A 22,464-nucleotide genomic window follows, 5' to 3' on the forward strand; every position below is an offset into this window, starting at 1 on the left:
TTTTTTTTATTAAAAAAAAAAAAAAATTATGAATGATCCTAATTACATGTTTATATGACTTGGTGTAGGTCATCTTTATGTACACTTACGCTTTATTGAATATTATCACTTACAAATAATTTATATGCACAGGCCTATGTGGGAACTTAACGAGCAATTTACATGAAGAAGATAAACTTTTCCAAATCCAATTAATTAATAGAGCAATTAATTGTTACATCTCGATCCTTTATTTTTTATTATTATTATTGAGTCAAGAAAAGTGGATATCTTTTATTGTCACACGTAAATAACTCTTCTAATTGGACGCTTGCGGTCACTATTATTGGACCTCAAGCAAAGTTTAACTAGTCTCCTCCATTCAAACCTAAGTTTGCGTGTGAAGGTAAAACCATAAATACTTGAACCCCATGCAGGTTTTGTGATCATAACAAGCAGCTGGCATTTAGATTTCTAACAATTTCAGTGGCAGAATGGTTGACACTCACGTCTTTCTATCCACTTTTCATCTCATCCTCATTTTTTTCCTTTCTCTGCTTGGAAATGCATCCTACCTACAGCTTATTAAACCCGCTTCATGCACCAAAAGCCCAATTTTCAAATGCTCAGAGGTGGAGAGGGAAGCACTTCTTAGCTTCAAAGACAATCTTAAAGATCCGTCAGGGCGTCTCTCTTCTTGGGTTGGTGATGATTGCTGCAACTGGACAGGCGTTGGCTGTGACAACATCACAGGACAAGCAAATGTCGTCAAGCTTGACCTCAAAAGCCCATTTGATGAAGAAAATAATCTGTGCTTGGAGGGTAAGATAAGTCCTTCATTACTCAATTTAAAGCATTTGAGTTACTTGGACCTAAGTCTGAATAATTTTAGTGGAAACACTATTCCAAACTTTTTGGGTTCAATTGAAAGTTTGAGGTATCTCAATCTCTCTTTCTCAATGTTTGCCGGAGTTATTCCTCCCCACCTTGGGAATCTATCAAGGCTAGAATATCTAGACCTCCAAACATATTCATTCGTCACTCAGCAAGTCATTCCCTATCCAGGATTAAATTTGTTGGAAGCCAAAAGCCTAGAGTGGTTTGCTGGTTTTCCTTCTCTTAGGTACCTTAATTTGGGATTTATAAATCTTACTAAAGTACCGGATTGGCTTGATGCGGTAAATATGCTCCCTTTCTTGGTTGAGTTACACCTAGCTGGTTGTGGACTTGTTAGTCTTCCTCACTCTATTTCTTCCGTCAACTTTACAGTGCTTTCAGTCATTGATCTCTCTTACAACAATTTTAACTCCTCCATACCTCACTGGTTGTCAAATGTGAGTGGGCTTTCAACAATCAATCTTGCGTCCAATTATTATATAGGTGGTGATATTCCGATTGGTTTGGGACATCTAACCAACTTGCGCATCTTGGATTTGGGTGGCAACAATTTAATTGGAATGATACCAAGCTCATTTTCCAACCTTTGCAACTTGCAAACTTTAGATCTGCAAACCAACAATATAATTGGAATGATACCAAGCTCATTTTCCAACCTTTGCAACTTGCAAACTTTAAATTTGCAATACAACAATATAAGTGGGGAGATAACTGAGCTTGTGGATGGCTTGTCTCAATGTTCCAATAGTAGCCTTGAGTATCTAGATTTGAGCTATAATTATTTTCTTGGGGGAAACTTGCCCTCTTCATTGGGAGGACTCAATAAGTTGCAGGCACTTGACCTCTCGGGGAATCAAATGATCGGAACCATTCCAAAAAGCATCGGAAAACTATCAATGCTTGTGTCGTTGAACCTTGATTGGAAATCTTTGAAAGGTGTCTTAACTGAAGCTCATTTTCAAAATCTCACCAGACTAAAATCACTTCAGTTGTCTACGGAACTTTCTGCAAATCAGACATTGGTTTTAGATGTTAAAAAGGATTGGGTTCCACCTTTTAAGCTGGCAGATATTTTTTTAAGAAATGTGTGGATCGGCCCAAACTTTCCAGCGTGGCTAAAGACACAAAATGAACTCAAAGATCTTCAGATCAACAATGCTGGCATTTCTGACACCATTCCGCATGGCCTCTGGAAGTGCTTCCCAAATGTCACCTTTTGGAGTCTATCCGGTAACGAACTACGGGGGCAGGTACCATACTTTCAATTTCACCCTCGAGCATATCATTTTGATTTGAGTTCCAACAAGTTAGAAGGCCCACTCCCACTCTTTCCTGGTAATTTTAGTGCATTAAGTCTCGATAATAATATGTTTTCCGGACCTATTCCTGAAAACATAGGGGAGCTGCTGCCCAACTTAAAATCGTTGGACCTGTCTTCAAATTCCATTATTGGTAAAATTCCCCATTCTATTGGAATGCTAAAGGAATTGGATTTTCTTTGGTTGCAAAACAATTCCCTATCTGGGAAATTACCTCCTTATTGGAAGGACTTGGATCAGTTATTGGTCTTAGACTTAGCAAAGAACAATATATCCGGCAATGTTCCAAGTTCCATGCGACATCTGCGTTCACTAGAGGTATTGTCATTGAGCCAAAATAATCTCGAAGGAGAGCTTCCCTCTTTCTTTAGAAATTATAGATTCTTGCAAAGCCTTGATCTTCGAGGGAACAAATTCTCTGGAAAACTTCCAGCATGGATAGGAAAAAGTCAACCATATTTCTTGATGTTAAACCTAAGGTCCAACTTGTTTCACGGGGACATACCTCAACAGTTGTGCAATCTTTCACAACTTCGAATCCTAGACCTTGCACACAATTATTTTTCAGGAGCAATCCCTCAATGTTTAGGAAACTTGTGTAGAGATGATATTTATCAATATGACTATGATACACAAATCTCGTTGGTTGCCAAAGGAAGAGACTATCTATATGATAGATCTGTTTATGGTATTATCTATTCTGTAGACCTTTCGCATAACAATCTATCAGGAGAAATACCTGATAGTATAACAAGCCTCTTGAGATTGGTCTCCTTGAATTTATCAATGAATCATCTAACTGGAAGAATTCCTGAAAGAATTGGGACTTTAGACCAATTACAATCACTTGATCTCTCGATGAATGAGCTTTATGGCCCTATCCCTGAAAGCTTGTCTTCTTTGACATTCTTGAGTCACTTGAATTTGTCATTCAACAACTTGTCTGGAAAAATTCCAAATGGGAATCAACTTCAAACACTGTATGATGATGACTCTTCCATCTACGAAGGTAACTCTTTACTCTGTGGGCCTCCTCTTTCAACCAAGTGTTTAGAGGATGAAACTAAACCTAGGGTAACATCAAATGGTGGTAACAGAGTAGTCAAAGAAAATGGAAGGAACATTGAGTCATTCTCGTTCTACATTAGCATGGCAGCTGGGTTTATTGTTGGATTTTGGGGAGTTTGTGGCACACTGATTATCAAAACTTCATGGAGACAAGCTTACTTTCGAAGCTTTGATGATTTCAAAGACAAGATTGTTGTGTTCGTTATGTTCAAAATTGCTCGCTTGTGAAGGAAGGTCAAGTCGTAGAGATCGAAGTTGAGGCTACAGGCATTGGAGCTTTCCTTAATATGCATTATTTATGTATAATAAGTTTTTCAAGTTGCTGTAATAAAACTGGCTTTAATATTCTTCACTTCTGAAAGTCATATATAAGAATGATTTTACAATTGTGTGATGCATTATTTCTTTTATTGCATCCCATTTTCCAATAATCATTTGTCATCTTATAATACCATTATGTTCTCATTCTCGATTTTAATGGTTAAGATGGTGAGCAAATGGTTGGCTCAAGATAAGACAATTAATGCCTTAATTTACCATTTTAGTGTCTTAATTACCATCTTTCTTAATATTACATTACCGAAACTAATATTGTCATTCAGACTATGATTTGTTATAAATTCTCTCTCTCAAGATAACGTTGTTATACGCCTACCCCTAAGACACTTTTGTGGTACGTTTTTATTTTTGGATATCAAAAAATGGTATGTACTCTCTAGAGAACTTTTATAACTAACACAAAAATGGGCTTGAGCTACAAAATATTATTCAATTCCTATGTATCAAGTCTTTAAGAAAAGCTCAAATAATGTAATTACATATCTTCCCATTTATCATTTTTATTTCAGAGCTAGCTAGTTGTGTAATCACTTGTTAATAATCAAGGTTTAGCACCAGATACACAGGCTTATCAAAAAAGTAATATATTTTGGAGTGTTCATAATCGTCTAATGTGGGTGGGAAAAAAAGTCATCCATCGACATTTATAAGTTCTGATAAAAGAAAAAGGATAGTTTACATTCATGTCACTCAACAACTTTCTGAACTTAAATCCCTAGGAAACAAAATCATAATACAAAAAACACCTATCTTAGAAGTACCAAGATTGCCCACAGGCCACAAGAAGCCATTAATACAATAGGAGAAAAATATCAATTACCAAGCATCTGTTATGGAATCAAATATGGTGCTTCCTCCTAATGCCCTTACCACGGCGCTTGCCTTTACCCATCTTGAAGTTCCATTCTTACTAGATTTTGAATGCAAAAGCATTTCCATGTAAAATTCAATGATCACCAAAAAATCAACTTATGATAATTCCACGAGTAAGCAAAGTCACCACAAAATGACTGCTAGTAAATTGAGATTAATATTAGGAATCTGACCATGCTATTCTTTAATTACTTTAATCCAAGTAAAAAAATGAAGGGCAGAAAATGAAAATAGCAAAATTAGTTTCAAAACAGAATCAAAGCATATAACTGCAAGCACCTATTCTATGGTTAGATGTATATCTTATTTATATTTTATCATACTATTTAAAAAAAATTAAATTTTTAACACCGTCCATTTACATGTCATTAAATGCCGGAGAATAAAATTTTTTCTAATAAAATGACTACTCTCAATTTTAAGTAAAATGAAAAAAAAAAAATCTTATTTTTTAAATCAACAATCTCATTTAAATTTGGGGCAATTGTTGACCTTGGACCTGCGCTTCTCCAAATCAACAATCTCATTTAAATTTGGAAAATTATATTATTGGTCATTGTGGCTGGCCTAAATTACAAATCACTTATTGTAGGATCAAAATTAATTCTGAAATACTTGTGGTTGGCATAATTTACAAATTACACCTTGAAATCAAATTCCGTTAAAAATTTTAACTGGATCCGTTAGGCGCCACTCAGAGCCAATAAGATGGCGACATGTATCACTCTTAATAAAAAAAAATATAAATATAAATATAATTATATAAAACTTAAAAAATTATTATTTTTTTTTTTTAAAAAAAAAAAAAGAAAAAATTGAAGAAAGGAAGGTAGCCACCCCCAAAGTGATCGATCTAGGGGTGGCCGTGCCGGTCCGTACGCCACCCCTAAATCCCTTTGGGAAGGAAAATAATTTTTTTGGAAAGAAATTCTTTTTGGCTACCTTGGTAACCTGCTAGCTTTTTAATAAGTGACATTTTTCAAGTTGTTCGATACTAGGAACAACTTGAATTTCGTAATTTTAGAATCTACAATATTTTTAAAACTCTAAAGGATCCTGATCCTATGATTCGTACATATATTTTGAACATGTGTAAGTTTCTTTTCTTTTTTTGGAGAGAATATGAATCAGTTTAGTAAACTAAATTAGAGGAATTCTTTCTGATTTAGTTGAGAGGAAAACTTTGCTCTTATTTAAAGCTATTGCCTATTTTTCCCACCTTTTTGTACATTCAACTATTATAGTACAAATGAAAAAGTATTGATCAACCAAAAATATTAATTTTTGAAGTCCAGCAAAGCATAAAACGGTGAGCATTGCTACAGAGGCTACAAATTTTCAAACATATATATATATTATTTATTTCAAACTGTGTGACACTTGCATGGATGTTGTCACGTTAATTGGCAACTTAACAAATAAATTTACAAATTACTGATGTAGCAATTGCCATATATATAGGAATAAGATGCTACGTTCATTAGTTTGTAGAAGAAATGTAGTAATTAAATTGGTAGTATCTTAATTAGCATTTTCTTAATGATTTATGCTTTCACAGAGTGAGCCATGTTATGCTCTCAACCAATGCTTTCACGGAGTGAGCCATGTATAATCCGTTTGAGACTTGAGTAATGCTACGTATAATCTTTTTATGCCTTCACAAAGTTTTTGGGCTTCATTAACACTTTGTCGTATATATCTCGATCTCTCTTGATCTCTCTAGAAACGAACTTGTTGATCCTATTTCTGAAAGGTACGTAACTTGTCTTCTTTAAATTTCTTAAGTTATTTGAACTTGTTATTCAATAACTTGTTTGGAAAAATTCAATTTGGAAATTAACTACGTACAAACTCTTTGCTCGTCCAGCTATCAAGGTAACATCTGACTCTGTGGACCTCCTCTTCCAACAAAGTGTCCAAGAGATGAAATCAATCCAAAAGCAACATCAAATAGTGGCAATGATGACTAGGGAATTGAGTCACTATTTTTCTATATGAGCATGGCAGTAGGCTTTATTTTTGGATATTGGGGAGTTTGCGGCACATTAATTATTAAAACATAATGGAGGCATGCTTACTTTCAACACTAAGCTAGATAATTTGAAAGACTGAATTGCTATTCATGTTATGTTAAAAGTTGTTCCCAGAATCCCACGCAAAAGAAGGTCAAGTTGGAGAGAAGTTGAGGCAAATGGACAATGGAGCTTTCTTTAATTAATATGCATCATTATGTAATATTATAACTTTTTATGTTGTCATATAATATATTTCCAAAATTCCTACGCAATGGACATGCAGACACTGTAACGCGCGCCCCTAGTCTCAGAGGCGGCATAGTAGCAAACTTATAGCACTTATATATATATATATTAATATATATATATATACACACAGAGAGAGAGAGAGAGAGAGAGAGAGAGAGAGGGGTTTGGTTATCTCAACATATGTCTTCAGGCAGTTGATTGACAAGTGATCTCATGAATATGAAAAGAAATAGCATTATATATATATATGGATTCACTCATTCAATGAAAGCAACGTAATAACTTTTTGATTTGTTGAAATCGGTTTTTCAATATTCAAGCAAAGCTATCATCAGGAGGAATATGTAATTAGGGATGTTAGATTAGCGGCTAATTACTCGTGAACTCGGCTCGATTCAATTTGGTTAAACTCGATTCGGTTTCAATTTGAATAAAAAATGAGTCTTTCGTGAACACAATAATCTGCTCGAATATTAGACGAGACATACTTATATAAACTCAACTCGGTTCGAATAAAGCTTGTGAGCTCAACTTGTATAAGTTCGACTTGACTCGCTCGATTTAAATTTTTAGCTCGCTCGTGTGTGTGTGTATATATTGAATAGATGCGCACACACTCACAAATGAAATTTCAATTTGTTTTTCATTTAATATTGTTTGCTTTTAGGCTTTGGCTGCATATTTACTCTCTAGACCGCCCTTACTTATAACTCCCCAAATAACCGAAAGCCCACTACTGGACAAAAACCCAAATGACGTGTTATAAATCATATCATCTAAACAAACTGCAATTGCAAAACATATAAATAACATGAGATATAAAACGTTTATAATTTTTGTACAAGTTTTATATAATTTTTTTTTTTCAAACTAACTATTTAATCTGTTTTATTATATGTGAGTCTTATATATTTAATAATTGATTTTTATTTTTTTATTTTTTATTTTTAAAAAATAAAATTCTACAAAAATTGTACAAAAATCGTAACATATCATACCTCAAAACGCATACAGGTGGTAAGGGGAAATCTGAAATCCAGAGCATTTTTAGTAGCCTCACCTAATTAGTTTTTTAGCTATTTTGATGAGCCAATTTGATGAAAACTCTTAAAAACCACTCCCAGCAGCCTCACCATTTTAACCAAAAAAATTTGATGACTGAAATTACTAGTCAAATTAGACCAGGCATTTTCACTCAACAACCCACTCATCAAATTTTGTTTCACCTTTCTCTCTCACATGATTAGCACACTTTTTTCCTTTTTTCTCTCATTTTCTTCTCCCATCTCCCATCTCTCACACGATATTGTCCTTATTTCATGGATATGAATGATTTTTTGTAAAAAGATTATATAAAAAAATATATATATATATGAAAAAATTATTATTTAAATGGAATAGTGAATATTGACTAGTTAAAATGGTGAGGCTGCTGGGGGAATTTTAATAAAGTGGCTCACCAGAATAGAAAAAAGTAATTTTTAGTTATTTTGATGAGTAAAATTTGGTGAGGCTACTAGAAATGCTCTAATGCGCTCTAGGTAAACACGCTAGTCAAATATCTTTTGATCACCACCTCCAATCAGTTGCTGCCATGGCTTCCTCGTAACGTGCACTAGTCAGACGCGTCAGTTCCCTTTGAGATTCATGCTTATCACCCCTGCTTTCCCATTTACCACTTTTACACAAAACTCTTCTGCAACCTTGCGTTCTCTCTGAAACGGTGAAACCATTCTCTTTCACACATTGTCCAGACATAACCCCTATGCTTATATTTCTCTTTCACGAAACCGTTTTTATTTGGTATCTAGGGACGAGCGAAAGTAGTACTCTCACTCTCTCTCTCTCTCTCCCATCTTTGTGCCGCGCTGACCAATTTCAATGGCATCTAGAATCAGAATCAAAATTCTAATCCAAAATCTGCACTTTCTTTTCCTACGATTTAGTTGACTCTAAAACCCCGTTTGGTTGCCGAGAAAATGCACAAACACCAGAGAGGTAAAGAGAACGCCCTTCGAGCTTACCCACTACCTGGCCAACTTCTCACCAATGCATCATTTTTCCAAAAAAAACATTTGTTTTCTTTCCTTTCTACAACCATGACGGAGGGTTGGGATCCTTGCCGCTTAAATCGAGCTCGAGCTTGATTGGAGGCTCGGCTGGTTAACCTAGCCGAGTTCGCACTTGTAAATTCGATATAATGCAGAATTTCGTCGTAGAAAATAATTACGCAAAAATGAACTAATATTTCAATTAAATCATCTGATAAAGTTACAGATTTTTAATTAACTTAAAAGAAAGTGGAGGACCAATATAAACTTTTTTAATTTTCCATGGTCTATGTTTCTTTGGGTTTATTCTTAGTCAGTTGCGAGCGTAGGTACTCCAAAATCCTCACTGGTTTTGTCATGTCACAACGTTAATAATAAACTATCAATTACTCCCTAAGACTTTGGTACCAAGACTCAAAGCCTGGAGTCTTTGCATTTAGATAAACTTGGGCAGAGCAAGTAATAAATCAAATGTTACATCTTCTTTAAATTTCTAATGGCCTATTTTCTTGGATACTTACAAATTCACGTCATAACTTAAATAAAGAGGAATGCTAGAGCTTCTTCTAGTTTTTTTCTAGAGTTATTCTAGACTGACATGTCACCTGTATTTTTTAATAAAAATAAAAGAGAAAAATCAAACTGTAGTTTTTCTTTATTAATTAAAAATAGGGTGTCATGTCAGCCTAGAAGGCTATGATTTGTTATAAATTCTCTTCTTTTTTTTTTGTCTTTTTTTTTTTTTAATAAGTAAATAAGGAAAAGGTTAAATGGATTAGAACACCAAAAAATAAGTGGGCTCTCCAACAATAGACCCAAATAAAAAATTTCAATGTAAAATATATGAACAACTAGTAAGAAATGGGTCAAAAAATTCTTTGGATGCATGAGCCTTGAGCACCACCCTTAGCCGTAAAAATTCATTCCAATTGCGTTTTCAGTCTTTCGAGAAAAAGTTATCTATTATTTGTCTAATCACTTGTTAATAATCAAGTTTCAGCACCAGATACTCAAGCTTATCAAAAAAGTAATATATTTTAGAGTGTTTGTAATCGTCTAATGTTAATTATTATTTCTTTTCATATGCAAACAACAAATACAAACAAATATGTATAATCGATTATCAAGCAAAATATCTCGAGTTATCCTTTACCACCAGTATCCAGCACGTACATTCCAGCGATTCCAGATTACAATCTATCAAAGCATTAAAAAAGTCAACCAAATCCTAGAGATAATTCTGGAGTGAAGCTATCAAAGAGGTTCTTAAATCCTTGCAATAATTGAATTCCTCTTCAAATGGTTCTCATTCAAAACAAAAGTCACATGCTTAACATTGTTCATAAATGACACAGTAGACTGTTGTAGCAACTTGTTTTTAGTTAAAAAAAACAATAAGAACTTGAACTTCATAATATATATTCCTCCTGGTAAGGTAAGGGAAGAACTGGGCTTCCCGCTTCCCTAAGTTTTTACAGTTACTTTGTACTTGCTCCAACACTCTTTGGTAAAAGAGTCAGTTGAATAAAGGCACATTTGTCCTCCAATCAACTATCAATATTATGAATCTGAACATGCAATTCTTAAATTACTTTAATCCAAGTAAAAAAATGAAGGGCAGAAAATGAAAATAGTAAAATTAGTTTCAAAACAGAATCATAGAATATAACTGCAAGCACCTATTCTATGTTTAGTTGCGAAGAAAACAGAAGCAAGAAATCAATTAGTACAATTATTAGAAAATCAATGACTCTGTTACTTATCAAAAAAAAAAAAAAAAATCAATGGCTCTGTTCGTTAAACTTCATGTTTTTTGTTCTCATAACAAAAACATTAGTAAACAACTCAAACACAAAACAATCCCCAAAACATAAAATAGATGGTAGAATGGAAGAATCCAACATAGAAACTAACAGAGCACAGTTCCCTCAGTTCAAAGCTTCCTTCTTCTTTTTCTCCCCCTTTGACTTTCCTGTATAATGGGGAATCAGAAGGGGTATCATCCTATCATTGTATAATAGTTGAAACATGTCGTTATGGTAGAACGTAATTAAGTAGTGGTGTTGATGTATTGGTGGGTAATGGGTTCTACATCATTAATTAACCAAAAATTTTCTGAAAATTTGTATTCAAAATCAGAAGTTGAAAATAGCCTAAATTTTGATCACAACGTCAGTTTTGATCAGAAAAGGGGCTGAATTCGGCCTCATAAGCAAAGTCACAGTTTTTTGTTTTCTTTTTTTTTTTTTTTTTTTTTTTTTTTTTTTTTTTTTTTTTTTTTCTTTTTTTTTATTTGTTTGTTTCCCCCGTTAAAGTAGAAACTGATCCCTCTTATGAAATTCTAATTTGCCTTTGGCTACGCAGCGACCAAGGTTTGTGCGTGCTTTCGGAGGAGGGAAGCCCCTACGCTTCCCTCCTCCCCAGTTGTTTTGTTCTTAAGATCTGGCTATCAATAAGTGTTCTTCTAGCCTTTAGGGTTGTGGAAGTTTTTGTTCCTCTCAGGCTAGATCCGGTGGAGGTTGTGTGTCTCCAAATCTTAGGGCTCTGGAGTTGGTTTTTGTGTTTTTCTTGGTGTTCTCTGGCAGGAAGGCAATACGAGTCGTCCTCTGGGAGTTTCGGTGCCCGGCAATCTTTGGCCGTTTCTTAATCCGTCTTATATGCATCTTTGAAGCCAGATCTGTGATCATTCGCCGGTATTCTCTCGACATGCGCCCCACCGTTGTGTTCGCCATCTTTCTTCGATCCTATCGCTTCAAACCACGACCTCGTCGAAGTTATGGTGCCCGACGCGTGGCCAGCAAGCGCAAGTGAGTTTTATCTCTTTGGCTGGCGCGTGAGAGTCACGCCCTATTTTCCAGGTCTTGGTGGCTAAGTCCGGTGGTCCATGGAGGTCGCCTAATGCAGAGGGGTCTGCGGGGCTGGCGTGTGTTCTACACGCGCCGTCTTCGGCGACGGGATCTACCTTCTTACGGCGACTTTGTGTGTGGTTTCCTGTTGTGTTGCTTTCGTTTTGTTGTTTAGTGTTTAGAAAGTCTGTCAGTGATTTTCCTGTATTACTGGATTGTTTATGGCTTGTTAGCACGGATCGGCCCTCTTTTCTTTGTTAGAAGAGCGTTATTGTCAAAGAGTGGCTTCAATGTCTGTCCCTGTAATATTTGTGATTTTATTGGCAGCACCCAAGTCAGTCTTCTGACTTAGTGTGTAGGGTGTCGTTATGCCTCTATTCACTGTATTTGCCTTCAGGCCTTTCAGATTAATATATGTAGCTCCGGTTACTTTGTTAAAAAAAATAAAAAAGAAACTGATCCCTCTTATTTTGGCCTTGTTCTTTACATTACTGTGATCAACATTAGCCTTTAATTTATTGTAATTTAATGTGATCCTATCATTCGCATCTTAATAGTCAAAAGTTTTACTTTTGTGTTTCGGCAAATTGCGCTACTTCACATTATTTCAAATCAAACAGAGAGATTCATTTCGTGGTCAGATGTATATGTGATTTATATTTTATCCTACTATTTAAAAATAAATAAATAAATTACTTAAAACCGTTCATTTACTTGCCATTAGAGGCAAGAAAATAAAATTTTTAATAATAAAATGACTACTCTCAATTCTAAGTAAAATGAAAAAATTCTATCTTTTAACAGTATGGGCCCACGACCCATGGGAGCCAGGAATTGGGGCAATTGTCGACCTTGGACCTGGGCTTCCCCAAAATCAACAATCTCATTTATATTTGCGAAAATTGTATTATTGTTCTTTGTAGTTTGTATAAATTACAAATCACTCAATGTGATATCAAAATTAATTCTGAGATCTCTGTGGTTGGCAAATCGCTCTTTGGAATCAAATTTCGTTATGCACCACTCAACACTAATAAAATGTCGACATGTATCAGTCTTAATAAAAAGATATAAATATATTAAAAATATAAATATATAAAACTTAAAAAAAATATTTTTTTTAAAAAAAATATTGAGAAAAAGAATGAGAGTGGCCGCCGCCACCCAAAAGATGGATGGCATTTCTGACACTGTTCCGCCTAGCTTTTGGAATTCTTGATAAACTATCAGCCATATTTGCGTTTGTCCAATAACAGACTGCAGGGGAAGGTACCAAACACTCGATCTCATCATCCAGTATTTTTTTCTTGATCTGAGTTCCAACAATATAGAGGGTCCACTCCCACTTTATTTTACGAATGTAGGCATCTTATATATATCTTCAAAAAAATATGTTTTCTGGTCCTATACCCGAAACCATAGGTGAGCTCTTGCCTAGGTTAATGTTCTTGGACATCTTTTCAAATTCTTTTAGGGGCAGGATTCCTCATTCTATTGGAAAAAGTTCTTAATTTGAGAAACAATTACTTGTCTAGGAAACTCCCTCCTCAATGGCAAGATTTGAAGTAGAGAATATGCATATAATTTAACTATTTCTCTTCTATTCGTTAGACCTCTCAAGTAATAACCTATCAGGAGAAATACCTGATAATATAACAAGGCTCATAACATTGGTCAACATGAATCTATCAATGAACCATTTGATATGAAAAAATTCCTCAAAAAATTGTAGATTTTTCTACGTTAGAATCACTTGATATTTCAAGAAACGAACTTTTCGGTCCTATTGCTGAAAGCTTGTTTTCTTTAAATTTCTTAAGTAATTTAAACTTGTTATTCAATAACTTGTCTGGAAAAATTCCATTTGGGAATTAACTACAGACGCTCGGCTCGTCCCGCTATCAAGGTAACATCTTACTTTGTGGACCTCCACTTCCAACAAAGTGCCCAGGAGATGAAATCGATCCAAAATCAACATCAAATGGTGGCAATGATGGCAAGGAAACTGAGTCACTACGTTTCTATATTAGCATGGCAGTTGGTTATATTTTGAGATTTTGGGGAGTTTGCGGCACATTAATTAATTGTCCAAACATCATGGAGGCATGCTTACTTTCAGCACTTTGAAAATTTGAAAGACAGAATTGCTATTCTTGTTATCACTACAAAAAAAGGCGTAAATCGCCGCGTGTCTACAATACATGTTACTGTAGACACGCGGCCAGATGGCAGCGTGTTTATCTAGACACGCTGCCAGATGTAGCGTACAAACAATTGGCAGCGTGTATAAATTACACGCTGCCAAATAGCAGCGTTTAATTTATACACGCTGCCAATTAGCAGCGTGTATAAATTACACGCTGCCATCTGGCAGCGTGTAATTTATACACGCGGCCAGATGGCAGCGTGTACTTATACACGCGGCCAGATGGCCGCGTGTATAAATTCCACGCTGCCATCTGGCAGACACGTGTAATTTAATACACGTGGCTAACTGAAAAACACTTTTTTGGAATTCCCTTTTTTTAAAAAAAAAAAAAAAAAAAAAACAAATAAATTGGAGTATAAAATTGCTATGTACCCTATACCAAATTAGAGTATATAAACTAATTAGTTTTATACAGTACTTGTATTTAAATTTTTTGAAATTTATTTATATTAAAAATTCCTATTATATACCCCAACAATAAATTTGTGCTACACATACTTATAGTTATGTTTTAGGGTTTACATGCAAGTTGAGTTTCTTGAATATGGTTTATGCGTTAGGACTTAATTTATTGTATGTGTAGTACATACTCTCAGGGTTAGGGTTCGTTGAACATCCATCTGAATGTGTTCGCCTTGTGGTCCCGATCATTATGGCATACCTTACACAAGTATAAAATTGCATGCCTCTATCATTTGATCGAGTTCAATGTTCAAAACTTGGTCGAACTATCATTTGATCCTAGAATTATGGTTTATCACTATACATATAGTATATATATTTAGGGTTAGGGTTTATGGCTTACATATATATGGTACATACACTTAAGATTTGGGTTAAGATTATGGGTTTTAGGGTTCAATTTTATGGTCAGTGTTTAGTATAGTATATATATATATATATATATATATATACTTAGGGTTAGGATTTAGTTTTAATTTATAGTTTACGGTTTAGTTTTATGGCTTAGGGTTTAGCAAGAATGTACATTACATACACTTAGGGTTGCATGTGTCTGTGTTTGTATTTGTATTTGTATTTCAAAACTATCTTGTCATATTATGTACATACATATATATAATATATGCATGCATGCATGCATGTAAACGGCGTGCCGAAACTATATACCTTTATAGTTACTTGTATACACCCTAACATTGGTGTTTATGGCTATATATATATATATAGTATACTTATCGAAGTTATGGCATTAAACACCAGAGGAAATGCCATGAGAAAATGTATACAAGTATATATATATAGTATACAAGAAAATGTTTGTGTGTCCTTAATGTTTCTCATGGCATTAAACGGGGGCAAGTCCTTAATGTTTATGTGTGCACCAGAAGTCTTGGGGGTTTCAAGTCGAATGTGCGCAACAAAGCGGCTCCTGAGGGGTGCATTGCGGAAGGTTACATAGCGACCGAGCTAGTAACGTTCTGTTCGAGATATCTAGAAAATGCACCAACCTTCTACAACAGACCTTTGAGAAACCCTGATGGTTCCAAGGGGGCGGGAACGCGAGTTAGATTGAACCGGTTGACGATGCATCAGATTCATCGTTATATTGTGTTCAACTCTGACGAGTTTCTCAATTTGCGGATGTAAGTAGTGTTTACATATTGAAACTTATTATCAAATGATATAATTGATAATAATTAGTTTTTTAATTATATCCGCTGAATGTAGGATGCATAAAGACGCTATTAGGCGATCATGCGTTAGGGGTCGCATCACGGACGCTCTGATTGAAGCCCAACATCACGAGCAGTTCTGCGAGTGGTACCGCGCATATGTAAGGAAGTAGTGGTATTTTCGTATATAATATTTACCTATGTTCAGTGTCAATTTAAGATAGGGTGTCGACAATATGCCGTTATTAACCGATGTATTCTTTTTATATATGAAATGATAACATAGGTTGATGGCCTTGACGATCAAAGTAGGGAGGAATTGGGGCTGAAATTGGTTATGCGGAGTAGAGGGTTGAAGGAGACAGCAGTGAAGTATAACAGGTACGTGGTAAACGGGAAATTGTTCCGCACGCTAGCCCATGATGTGGGAAGGAGGACTCAGAACAGCGGGGTATGTGTGCCAACCGTTGAATGCGAAACCTACTACGGGCAGTTAACCGATGTGGTTGAGGTCGAGTACTACGATAGGACTACGTACGTCCTATTTAAGTGCAATTGGGCGGACCCCACGATGGACAGAGGATTTAGAGTCGACGATTATGGTCTAGCGTTTGTCAACTTCACTCACCTCGTCCACAGGGGAGAACTGCTTACTGACGAGCCTTACGTGCTTACATCTCAGGTAGACCAAGTGTTTTATGTCGAGGATGAAAGGAACCCAAACTGGGTTTGTGCCGTGAGGACTAAACCGCGCAACGTGTACGATGTTGGTCAGGGGGAAGGGAGTAGTGATGCAGATAATGCATATCACGAGTGTGTACCGATCGTATTACCCACTGATGACCTGCATGATACGAATGATGAATTCGATCACGACAGGCCCGACATTGATCCGATTGAAGCACATGTTATACAATGATTGCTATATTTATTATTGGTACAATTTGCTTAAACTCAAAATACTTTCTTATTTTGCATAGAGCTCATTGTATATTATGCATATTCTATTTTAATATTAAAATTAAAACGAATTTCAAGTAATTTGTCTCACATTTGTTCGAAGGGTTCGATGGACCCGAGACCCCCTACTTGCGCACATCGTGCACCACGCCAGCCCGTGCATTGCACGACTACATCCACACCGGCGATGTCAGCGGCACTACATACCACACCGTGGCCACACCACCCGGACGCTGTATACAGACCATTACCCCCGGGTACGGCGGGGATGAGCAGGTCAGATCCCGGGCAGACGAGCACAGCTGGATATTCTCCTTCTCTATACCCGCCTACGTCGACACCGGCGATGTCAGCGGCACTACATACTACACCGTGGCCACACCACCCGGACGCCGTTTATAGACCATTGCCCCCGGGTACGGCGGGGATGAGCAGGTCAGATCCCGGCCAGACGAGCTCAGCTGGATATTCTCTTTCTCCATTCACGACGTTATCGCAGTTGGGGCTGACCTCACCGGGCCATGTTGATCGATGGTGGGCGCGAGAGTGTCATGATCCGAGCAGATTTCCGTTGTACTATCCATACCCCCTTCCACCACCTATGCCAGTCATTCCTGATAGTGAGACTCAGGATGACAGATTCCCGCTGTCACAGCGGGGGGGGATGCCTATACCGGCTATGCGGTCGGGACAGCTGTCGGCACCGGTTGGGGGCCAGGGCCCGGGACCTGAGGAGAGCCAGATGCATGTTTATGGACAGAGCCAGTTGCCGCTTCCTGGGGAGAGTCAGGACCCAGATGTGGGGGAGAGCCAGCTGCCCCGCGAGGGGGATGATGTGATGTTGGGGCTTGATCAGTTAGCACATGATGTCCCCCAGGATATGCCTTCGGATGACGATCATGATGATGAGCATCACCCAGAAGATCAGGCAGGCGAGGAGCATGCTGGTGACCCAGCGACCGAGCACATAGCGTTCGACCAGATTCGGCTGATGGGTAAGTACATTTGTATACATCATTATAAACTAATTAATTTAGTAAGTTCGTATAATATTTAAATTGAATTTTTAATTTATTGATATAATTAAGTTATTTAGTGTTAATATATTAACGTTTTATATTTATTGACTAGGGTATAACCCAGACGGGAGCATATATTTTGAGGTGATTAAGGACCCTGAGAGAAATTGGGTGCTCCCGAGGGGTAAGAAAGTTGTGTTGCAGTACAATGCTGCAACACAACCAGTGGGACGAGCATGCAATCGTTATAGACGGGCTGCGGGCAAGCTGTTACGGAGCGGGTCTCATATTCACTTGCGGGACAAATGGGGAAAGGTAGATAAACAGGTTAAGCAGGCTATGTGGGATGCCATAATGGTATGTGTATGAAACTAATATATGTATTTTGTGAAATTAAAGTTAAGATGATTTTTTCTTTATTGAACTGCTAAAATTAATCAGTAGATTGAATGTGCAGCAAGAATTTTATGTACCCGTATCCGTCGACCAGCGCCTGGCACAGAATGAATTCTGGGGTGATATGGGCCGTAAGCACCGTTCGTGGAAGTCGAAGTTGAGGACCCAGCTAAATATTCGAGATGGTGACACGCCATTGACAATACGTGCGAGAATGCCAGAGACGTTTTTTGATAAGTATGATCGAACGGATGTGGAGGACGTACTGCACGAGTGGTGCACAAAAGTAAATGTGGTATGTAGGTCTTTGAATGTATTACTATAATGTTGTGTTTTTTTAATAAACAGTTCATTCAATCATAACACATAAGTAATTAAAAGTATCAATTCTGACATTTTTTTTGGGAATGTTCAATGTAAAGGAGAGGTCTGAACGAATGAAGCGGCTGCGGGAGCAGCAAGACATCCCCCATAGTCTGGGGTCCAAAAGTTATGCCAGATTTAATCACGATGAGGTATGGAACAATATGTAAAAACCCTAATTCTTATTTGTGCGTAATTGTTCTTTCTTAACGTTAAATTATATATCCAATGTTTGTTATATATTTATACTGTATGGCGACAGGCATCTATATCTGGCACGCCCCCCACTCGCGCCGAGTCGTTTGTGAAGACGCACACAAGGAAAGACGGCACTTACCTGAACGAGCGGACACGGGACCTATGCGTATGCTACTGTTATAGGTTATCGATTATTATTAGTTATGCGTGTGATAAAGTATTTATTAATTACCATTGTTTTGTATGTTGACGACGTACAGGAGCGGATGACACAGAGTTTGTCCACTGATCCTGCTGCCTCGGACCCCGTCTCATCAGGTACGGTGCGTTGGGCACCTGGCGACGCGTACGAGCAAGCGATTGGGCGACCCGAGTATGCGGGTAGGGTTCGGCAGGTTGGGCCGAACGTTACTCCTGTTCGCGGGACTTGTTTCTCGTATAGGGGCCGCACACGGGGGGGACCGGCCGAGGGCACGTCTCAGGATTGGGCTGCTCACAAAATTGCGGAGTTGGAGGGCATAGTGCGGGCCGAGAGAGAGCGGGCTGACAGCATGGAGCAACGCATACGACAGATTGATGATATGGAGCAGCGCATGCGACATTTTGATGCTATGGAGCAGCGCATGCGACATTTTGAGGCCTTCATGTCCTCTACAGGATTATCGTTCGTATGTCCTGGTGCTCAGCAGTCTTCACCTGCACACGTCGGTAGTACGTCATCTGTTAGTAGTGCGCCTGCAGGTATGGTTCATATTATGTATACACTTAGGTTTATTTTTAATTTGTTCTCATTACTTGTTTAAATTTGCATATAATATTATGTAGGTTAATTATTTTTAGTACTTGCAGGTAATGCGACAATTGTTGGTCCGTTGTCGCCTTCTGGACAATTGCTGAGCCAACAATCCCCTCTCGGGACTCCTTCGCCCGTTACACCATCTCTTGCGGGACAATCGACAGTTGGCGAGCTCACGCCCGAGACTGCACCTCGTGATCCGCAGAGACGTCCTCCAGATTTGTAGATATTTTGTGTATTTTTTTTTTTTTTAGTACCGAATAACTTTATTAAATTAAGAATCTCAAATTTGTTGATATTGTTGTGTAAGTAGTTATATATAGTAATGAATATATTTATTAGTACATGGTATTCGAATTTTTAAAAAAAGTTGTTTTGATTAATTTGTGCAATTTGATTTTGTGATATTTTTGGATAAAATAAATTTGGAGAATTTTAGTAAAATATATATATATATATATATATATATATATTTTAAATAAAAAGAAATTAAAAAACAGAATTAAAAAATATATATATATATATAAAAGAATATTTATATAAAATATATAAATATATTTTAAATAAAAAGAAATTAAAAAATAGAATATATATATATATATATATATATATATATATATATATATATATATATATATATATATATATATATATATATATATATATATATATATATATATATATATATATATATATATATACTGCGGCCAACATCTGGCCGCGCGTATTAATGTACACGCGGCCAGATGTTGGCCGCGTGTACATTTACACGCGCTGCCATTTGGCAGTGCGTATTAATGTACACGCGGCAAATTGGCCGCGTGTATTAAAATACACGCTGCCAAATGTGCAATTAGCATTGCCCAGATCCACCGCGTGTATCTACGCGGCTAATTACACGCGGCGAACTGTTTGCCACTGTACAGTTACTGTACACGCGGCGAACTGCATGTGGCGATTTACAATTTTTTTTGTAGTGTATGTTCAAAGTTGTTCCTTGGCAAAAGAAGGTCAAGTTGGAGAGAAGTTGAGGCAAATGGACAACGGAGCTTTCTTTATTAATTAATATGCATCATTATGTAATGTTATAAGTTTTTGTTGTTGCTGTATAATAATATATATACAATCTTCCTATGCAGAGGTTTTATATATAGGTAAAATTTTAACAAAGCCTCTTGAACTAATTAATAGTCGATTTAAAAATAGCTCACTGAATTTTTAAGTGTGCTGATATGATCCATTAAATTATCAAAGTGTGTAAAAAAATGCCATTTTTTTTTATTATATTCCTATAATACGCTTATTCTTTGAAAAATTAAAATAAAATAAAAAACAAAAAATAAAACAAAAAATTAAAGAAATTAAAAAAGAACTATTAATATAAAACTAAAAAGTTAAATAAATTAAAAACTTAGAACAATTTTAATTAAAAAAACAAAAAAAAAACAAAAGGGTGGCTTGGTTGGGGGAGGCTTGCGAGCTAGCCACTAGAGGTGGGGCCGTGGTTTGGGCCACCCCTAGTAGTGTCTCTAGGTTGGCGTGCACCATCGCCAGCCCATGGAGGCGACTGCGGGCTACCCCCGACCACCTCTAGAGGCCACCTTGATCGACCACTTGGGGTGGCTTGAAGGTCACCCCACCCACTTCTCGAGGTCGTTTCACTTACAAAAACGACTTTAAATTTAAATTTAGTGTCGTTTGGGGAACCAAACAACATTAATTATATATATATATATATATATATTTTTTTTTTTTTGGAAAAATAAAACCCTTCTTTCCCCCTTATTCCTCCCACCTTCTCATTCTTGTTTTTTTTTTTGGCACAACTCAAAAGAGATCCAGAGAGATTCAGTTCGAGAGAGAAGAAGGGGAAAAAAAAAAAAGGGTTTTTGGCCATGGGTTCTATTGGATAAAATTCAAAGCTTCCCTTTGCATTTTCTTGATACCCATTGTTGATAGAGCACGAAAATCATGTGATTGATTTAGGTTTTAGGTTAAAATGTGAATGTTTAAATTCATTATGCTTGAAATTAGCTTTCCTACATAATTAATGTTCGGGGTTTTTATTGTTTCATGGATTTTAAACTTTTTTTTAACCCATGCACATAATTCCCGTGTACCCAGGGCAGAAAGTGCGCTACGCTCCAGACTCCATTGAAATTTTTGTAATTTTTTTTTAATTATTTTATTCATATTGGAGTTGTTTTGCAGCTAATGTTGGAGTTGTTTTACTGTTCAAATGTCTCAAAATTAGTTTTTTTTTTTTCCTTTCTTTTTTCTTTATTTGGGTTTTTTTTTTTTTTTTTTTTTTTTTTTTTTGTAATCAAAGATGATTTATTTCCAGTCCTAGACCGTGGAACATCTCCCTATAGGAACGCGAACGGTCCAGCTCATCAGCTCGCCAAGCTGGCTATTACCAATGTTATATCTCAAATTTGGGTTGATTACCATCCTGAATGTATTGCATCAATTGTACTTGCAGAGCAAGTTTCCTTTTTATTAATAAGATTGAGATGATTTTTTTTTTAAAAAAATAAAAATATATGAAGAGAAGAGATGATTCTTACACACTCATGATCAATGATTACTACTGTGTTAAGACTTTTTATGGTTTATTACTTGATTATATGGTGTTTCCCAATACCCATTTGTTACCACATTTCATTACATTAATTTGCGTGTAGACGACTCCAAGCGTTGAGTCTATGCATCGAGATAAACTTTCAATTCCCAAGCGGACGGCTTCTTTATTTCCAAAGTAGATTTGTCTTTTGGCTTCATTGAGAATGAATCAAGAGAGCAGTGGATAAGTCGCATCAAAACATTAAAATAAAATATGAGTTATATATGTAAGCTTTATTGATTATCACTTGCAAGCAAATTGACACAATGAGGTCCTACGTAGAATTTAACAAGCAATTTGCATGAAGATGACTTGAAGGGAGGAGGAATCTTGGTATTGAGATAAAGATTCCAAACCCATGTTTAGGTTTGCCTTTTTTGGATTTATTCTTAGTCAGTCAAGAAAAACTTGGCTACATGATTATTGACATTAATTAGGGACTCATGCATGTGGAATTTAACAAGCAATTTGTTGGATTTATAGCAAATGTTAAATCTTCTTTATTTCTCGGGTTCTACTTTTCTTGGATTTATTTTAAGTCAGTCAAGAAAGTAGCCGGATATCTTCATGAAAAGTCCTCGATCACTGCTTTCATTATTGATCACAACCTCATATAAAATATATGGAAAA

General features: G+C 36.4%; 1 protein-coding gene across 1 annotated transcript in view; it reads left to right on the forward strand.

The window, feature by feature from the left end:
• Positions 1–473: 473 nt before the first annotated feature.
• Positions 474–22,464, forward strand: part of LOC133869291 (receptor-like protein EIX2) — a 35,377-nt gene continuing 13,386 nt past the window's right edge. Inside the window, exon 1 of the mRNA XM_062306245.1 lies at positions 474–3,204. Coding sequence (XP_062162229.1) covers positions 474–3,204 — 2,731 coding nt within the window. The remainder of the gene's footprint in view (positions 3,205–22,464) is intronic.

Source organism: Alnus glutinosa, chromosome 5 (assembly GCF_958979055.1).
Source record: "Alnus glutinosa chromosome 5, dhAlnGlut1.1, whole genome shotgun sequence".
Classification (NCBI taxonomy): domain Eukaryota; kingdom Viridiplantae; phylum Streptophyta; class Magnoliopsida; order Fagales; family Betulaceae; genus Alnus; species Alnus glutinosa.